The sequence below is a fragment of the Vollenhovia emeryi genome, unplaced genomic scaffold (genome assembly GCF_000949405.1).
Source record: "Vollenhovia emeryi isolate VEMERY1.0 unplaced genomic scaffold, V.emery_V1.0 DF940581.1, whole genome shotgun sequence".
Classification (NCBI taxonomy): Eukaryota; Metazoa; Arthropoda; class Insecta; order Hymenoptera; family Formicidae; genus Vollenhovia; species Vollenhovia emeryi.
In genome coordinates this window covers 1-6,160 of record NW_011965785.1, presented here as the reverse complement: position 1 = coordinate 6,160, position 6,160 = coordinate 1, and the positions used below count along the sequence as shown (strand labels likewise).

Sequence of the window (6,160 nt, the reverse complement as noted above, 5' to 3'; positions counted from 1 at the left end):
CCTGTTAGAAATATAATCGCTCTATGTTAAAACGCGCAAGCGTACGGGATCATCTTTTCATGAACGCTTTTTAATTTTCCGAGATTGGCACCACTGCTATAGTTTTACGAACGCGACACGTTAGATCTCCTTTGTTCGTCGCACTCTCTCTGTAACCGCCAAATAAAGAGTCGTCGTTACACAGTTTTCCTGATAAAAGACGAGTTTTTCTGTATCACCTGCTATTAGCTACGTTACATTTTGGCGACCGTGTGACAGGATTAAGTATTACCCGTAACGTACACGTGAAAAGATAGCTGGTGTTACGCATTACAATGGAAAAGCTGAAGAAGTCACGTACCGTTGTACGAACGGCGTTTACTCGCAATCTGGGAGTGCTTAATACCGAACTGGAGAAAGAAAACCCGGACGAGAAAGAATTACAAGCGCGCTTTGCGATAGTCCGAGAGAAGGCGAGTGAACTGGAGGACCTAAATAGGAAGATCTTCGAGGTTATGGTCGACGAGGGCACGGACGAACATCAGCTCCTGCAAGAAACCGAAGGTTCTGACGAATATAGAGTTAAGTATCAACAAGCCAAAATAGGCGTAAATAGCATTATCGTTCGTGCTGAATCCGCTTTGACTGCACAAGATGTCGGACAAGCAGTGCACGTCAATGCGGATTTGCCTATGCGTACCTTTAAGTTGCCGAAGATACAATTGCCAAGATTTTCTGGAGAACTCAAAGACTGGCTGCAATTCTGGAGTTTGTTTAAGAATATTCATTTGGATGCGACCATCACCAAGGAAGACAAATTTCAGTACCTGATCCAAGCGATGGTAAAGGATACACGTGCCAGCGAGTTAGTTAATAGCTACCCACCGACGGCCGCTAATTATGATAAAGTAATTGCAAGCTTGAAGAACCGATTCGGCAGGAATGATTTGCTTGTTGAAGTATACGTGCGAGAGATGTTAAAGCTCGTGTTAAATAAAACAAAGGCAAGTAGTCATACTTCCTTATCTAGAATTTATGATCGATTGGAAACTCAAATGCGCGCACTTGAGTCTTTAGGAGTCACGACGGATATGTGCGCAGCGATGCTCTACCCGTTAGTTGAGTCATCGCTCCCTGAGGATCTTCTACGCGTGTGGTAGAGAAATCCTAAAGCAGTTGCCTCTGCTACCTCAAAACAGCGTCTGGATGAGTTAATGACTTTCCTTCAAACTGAGGTACTAAGCGAAGAGAGAATTGCCATGGCGATGAGCGGTTTCGATTTGAGCGACGTACAAGCTACAGTTCAAGATAAAACGAAGAAGAAGGGTAGACCTGAAGCTAAGGAAGTTGCTACTGCTGCTGGTCTCCTCTCAACTAAGGAAGATAAGTACAAATGCATCTTCTGTGAACAAAATCACGACAGTGCATCGTGCACAAGAGCGAAGAAGATGCCTTACGAGGAGAGACACAAGACTGTCAAGGAGAAAAACGTTTGTTTCCAATGTCTTAAGATAGGACATGGTTTCAAATTCTGTCGTTACAAAGAGAAATGCCCATGGTGTGGCAAGAAACATGTCCTTCTGATGTGTCGTTTATTTGGCGTGACATCAGGTACTTCCACAGAAGACAACAAGATAGAGGAACCTAATAAGACGCAGGCTAGCCTCTCAAGCATTTCGCTCAACTGTGAGGTGTTTTTACAAACTCTCAGAGTGAAATTACACAACCAAGGAAAAGAGAGGATAGTGAGAGCCATTGTCGACACGGGCTCACATAGGTCGTATACTTGAACATCACGCACAAGAACTGAATTTTGAAGTCGTGGGCGAGCAGAAAATCGTTCACATGCTGTTTGGTGGCACGAAGTCGGAACCACAGCTACACAAAGGTCATCGCGTTAACGTAAAGAGCTTGGACGACTCATATGATTGTAATTTTGTGGCTCTGAGTCAGAAGGTCATTTGTCAAAATATTCCTTCGATAAATAAAGGACCGTGGATAAAGGAATTGCAGTCCGAAGGGATACAACTCACCGACGTCGATTCCAGGGACGAACCAGTATCAATTCTGTTAGGGGCAGATATTGCAGGGAAACTGATGACAACTGATCGTAAGGAACTCAAATGCGGAGCCATAGCCTTGAAAACGTTACTCGGTTGGACTCTAATGGGGAAGACAAACGTCCAGTCAAGCCGGAAAAAGGAAGATACAGCTCTTATGATGGTGTCTATGTTTGTTCAGGAAGCCAGTATCACGGATTTATGGAAGTTGGATACATTAGGCATCGAGGATCCTATCATGAAGATTACTGCAGAGGAGCATCAGGCACAAGTGCAGGAAACTTTTCGACAAACAATCAGGATGAACGGCGAAGATCGATATGAAGTACAGCTTCCATGGAAGAAGGATCATCTCCCGTTAACCGACAACAGAGTTACTGCGGAACGTCGACTTGATTCCATCACGAAGAAACTCAAAATGCAGGGATTTTACGAGGCCTATCAGGAGATATTTCGTCAATGGCTAGCTGAAGGGATCATCGAGAAGGTTCCTGTCGAAGAGGAGGAAAAGGAGAGTTATTACTTGCCTCATAGTGTTTGACGCCTCAGCTGTCGATAAAAAGGGGCTGTCCTCAATCACTGCTTGGAGACAGGTCCTAATCTAATGGAACAAATTCCAAATATACTTCTACGTTTTAGGCAACACAAGATTGGAATAGCTTCGGACATACGCAAGGCTTTCCTACAAATAAGCATATCTCCAGAGGACAGAGATGTATTACGTTTTCTTTGGTGGAAGGAAACACTACCCGATCAAATAGAGATATATAGACATAGAAGAGTAGTTTTCGGGGTCACCAGCAGTCCTTTCCTGTTAGGAGGGACTGTCGAATACCATCTTGGAAGAATGCTTCAAGAAGCTGGAGCGGAACAAGATAAGAAGATTATCCAACAACTAATGAAGTCGTTCTACGTCGACAATTGTGTGACCAGCCTTGATTCAGAGATCGAACTATTTCATTTTATCGATGTGGCAAAACATGTGATGGCCAGAGGCAATTTTGACTTACGAGGTTGGGAATACAGCGGACAACAAACGACAGAAACCATGACTTCTGTACTTGGTTTGAGATGGAACAAGGCGGAAGATACGTTAGGATTCACACCATCCTTGCTTAAGCCGAATGCGATGTCGCAAGTCACGAAGAGAGCTATATTGTCTGCAGCCCAGCGAACATTTGATCCTATTGGCGTAGCGTCTCCTGTATTTTTGAAGCCAAAATTATTGTTACAGAAACTCTGGACACTAAAACTTGGTTGGGACGAGACAGTACCAGAAGAAATAAAGGTTGACTTCGATAAGTGGCAACAACATCTGTGGTGGTTGGAAAAAACTGCACATTCCACGGCAAGCTTTTCGTCGAAACAGAGAGACAAATACTATATCCTTTCACGTATTTGTAGATGCTAGCCAGGATGCTTACGCAGCAGTTATCTTTGCACGAACAGAAGAGTGCGAGGGTACTTACGTGCAACTTATTGCGGCCAAGGTTAGAGTGGCGCCAGTAGAACGGCCGACGATCCCTCGTTTGGAGTTACTTGCTGCGACCATTGGAGCACGTCTGTGGCACGCGGTGAAGAGTGCCTTAGATCTCAAGGATGCAGAGACCTTTTTTTGGTCGGATTCCACAACGGTTCTAGCGTGGATTCACCGGGACAAGCCTTGGAACACCTTTGTATATAATCGCGTGAGGGAAATACGTAAGTTTTCAGATTCGGATCGATGGCGTCAAGTACCTGGCACCATGAATCCAGCAGATTTACCGTCACGAGGATGCACAGCCAAACACCTGGTGGAATCGCGATGGTGGGAGGGCCCGGCATGGCTCAAACTGTCAGAGGAACATTGGCCTTCGATCGAATATGTCACCAATGAAGCAGAGATTGACAACGAGATGAAGAAGTCGACGCGTTGCAGCAATAACAGGATTCTTTCAGTCAACATTGCAATAGGCGAGACAAATATGCTTGTCAAGGAACAGGAAACAGGCTGGTATATGAAGAGACAGTCTAGATATCTGAGAATAGTGAGAACTATGGCTTGGATTCTTCGGTTTGCTGAAAATTGCCGAACTTCTCAAGCTACAAGACTATCGAGAGAACTGACGGCTAAGGAATTTGCCACGGCAGAACATATGGTCTTGAAACTAAGCCAGCAGGAGTCCTTCGATGATGTGGATGAACCACGGCTAAATACTCTAGACGTATATAAGGATGACGAGGGATTACTAAGACTAAAATCGCCTATAGTCAATCGTGAGGATGAACATGATTTTCGATATCCCATTGTATTAGATCAGAAACACCCGTTAACTAAGAAGCTGATCGAATACAAACATCAACAGCTCAATCACGCGGGAATCCAGATAGTGATGAGCAATCTGCGAGAGAAGTTCTGGATTCTATCTTGTAGAATGACCGTACGATCTGTCTTAAATCGTTGCTTCGTGTGTAAACGATACAAAATCAAGAAGTTGGATGCTATTTCTGGCAGTCTACCAAGGGAACGTGTGAAGGACGCAGGAGTTTTCCAGATCGTGGGAATCGACTACGTGGGACCTCTATTCTTAAAAGAAGCACAGAAGACTTGGATCTGCTTGTATACTTGTGCTGTCTATAGAGCAATCCATCTGGAACTCACTACTTCACTTTCGACTGAGGCATTTCTGCAAGCTCTGCGTAGATTCATCGCTCGTAGAGGAAGACCTTCAGTCATCTACACGGACAACGGAACCAATTTTGTTGGGGCCCGCAATTTACTACACAGAATTGATTGGGAAAAGGTTCAACGTTACAGCTCGGCCCAACGTATAGAATGGCGCCTCAACCCTCCTACAGCTGCCTGGTGGGGAGGATGGTGGGAGCGTCTAGTGAAAATAGTCAAGGATATACTCAGACGAACCTTGAAGAGAGCCTGCCTGTCGTACGAAGAAATGAGTACGATTCTTTGCGATTGCGAGGCTATCGTCAACTCACGACCATTAACGTATCTCGCGGAGGATCCGACACAGCCAGTGCCTCTAACTCCGATGATGTTCCTACAAGAAGTTACCCAAAATGAAGTACCGGATCTTGACAAACTGGATGTCAATTTGAACAGACGCATGCGATATCGTCAAAGTTTACGACACGAACTAAGAAAACGCTTTCGTTCGGAATACCTAGGACAGCTGTCCCGATTGAAAAACAAAAGTAATTGTACTGCGGTGAAATCGGGAGACATCGTTTTAATCGGTCAAGATAATATGAAACGAATGGATTGGCCATTAGCTCGAGTGATTGAAACATTTCCTGGCAGAGATGGCATTGTACGGGTGGTCAAAGTAAAGACGTCCTCGGGCGAACTCGTGCGACCGATCCAGCGACTGTACCCGCTAGAGGTGTCCTCGACCGTGATGGAAGTGAAGGATGGAAGCAGGGACTCGACCGTGATGGAAATGAAGGATGGAAGCAAGGAGTCGACTACGCCAGATGACGAAATTCGGACCCGATATGGAAGACTTGTGAAAAAACCTGATAGATTCACCGTTTGATTTAGATTTTGTTATGTAGTTTTTTCTTTTCGTTCTTTTATTCGAGTCTTGTCCGAGACATTAAAATTAGATTACGAGTAAGTTTAAGTCCTTAAGTAAGTTTCCTTATTGAGTTGTGTCATATAAGCTTTTCCCAACTCAAGGTGGGAGGATGTTAGAAATATAATCGCTCTATGTTAAAACGCGCAAGCGTACGGGATCATCTTTTCATGAACGCTTTTTAATTTTCCGAGATTGGCACCACTGCTATAGTTTTACGAACGCGACACGTTAGATCTCCTTTGTTCGTCGCACTCTCTCTGTAACCGCCAAATAAAGAGTCGTCGTTACACAGTTTTCCTGATAAAAGACGAGTTTTTCTGTATCACCTGCTATTAGCTACGTTACAAATCCCCTGAAATTGTGGAATATCCAAAGATATTCCCACTTGTGATAAATAATTTAATTCTTCAATAACTGGCTGAAAAGCAGCTCGATTTCCATTCTCAGTTAAACGATCAGAATAATGAAACAAAGCAAACATAAAAATATATTTTACTTGAGAAGCTAAATAGGAGGTAAGCATGCTATTGAAGTATACACTCCTCT

General features: G+C 44.1%; 3 protein-coding genes across 3 annotated transcripts; all 3 read left to right on the top strand.

The window, feature by feature from the left end:
- The first annotated feature begins 314 nt into the window (after positions 1-314).
- On the top strand, positions 315-1,139 carry LOC105555891. The gene has a single exon (XM_012002932.1). The coding sequence runs from the start codon at positions 315-317 to the stop codon at positions 1,137-1,139; it is 825 nt and encodes a 274-aa protein (XP_011858322.1).
- A 685-nt stretch (positions 1,140-1,824) lies between these two features.
- On the top strand, positions 1,825-2,580 carry LOC105555889. The gene has a single exon (XM_012002931.1). It carries the CDS (start codon positions 1,825-1,827, stop codon positions 2,578-2,580), a length of 756 nt encoding a protein of 251 aa, XP_011858321.1.
- Positions 2,581-2,643: 63 nt separating this feature from the next.
- Positions 2,644-5,572, top strand: LOC105555888. The gene is made up of 2 exons (XM_012002930.1): positions 2,644-3,391; positions 3,444-5,572. The coding sequence occupies exons 1-2, from the start codon at positions 2,644-2,646 to the stop codon at positions 5,570-5,572; spliced, it is 2,877 nt and encodes a 958-aa protein (XP_011858320.1).
- The last annotated feature ends 588 nt before the right edge of the window (positions 5,573-6,160 follow it).

What these genes read in the sequence shown, in the direction of transcription:
- LOC105555889 (XM_012002931.1), top strand. Translation starts at nt 1,825, where the DNA reads ATGCTGTTTGGTGGCACGAAGTCGGAACCACAGCTACACAAAGGTCAT.
- LOC105555888 (XM_012002930.1), top strand. Translation starts at nt 2,644, where the DNA reads ATGGAACAAATTCCAAATATACTTCTACGTTTTAGGCAACACAAGATT. An exon ending in AACTGCACATTCCACGGCAA is followed by an intron (nt 3,392 to 3,443) that starts GCTTTTCGTCGA and finishes ACGTATTTGTAG; the next exon opens with ATGCTAGCCAGGATGCTTAC.
- LOC105555891 (XM_012002932.1), top strand. Translation starts at nt 315, where the DNA reads ATGGAAAAGCTGAAGAAGTCACGTACCGTTGTACGAACGGCGTTTACT.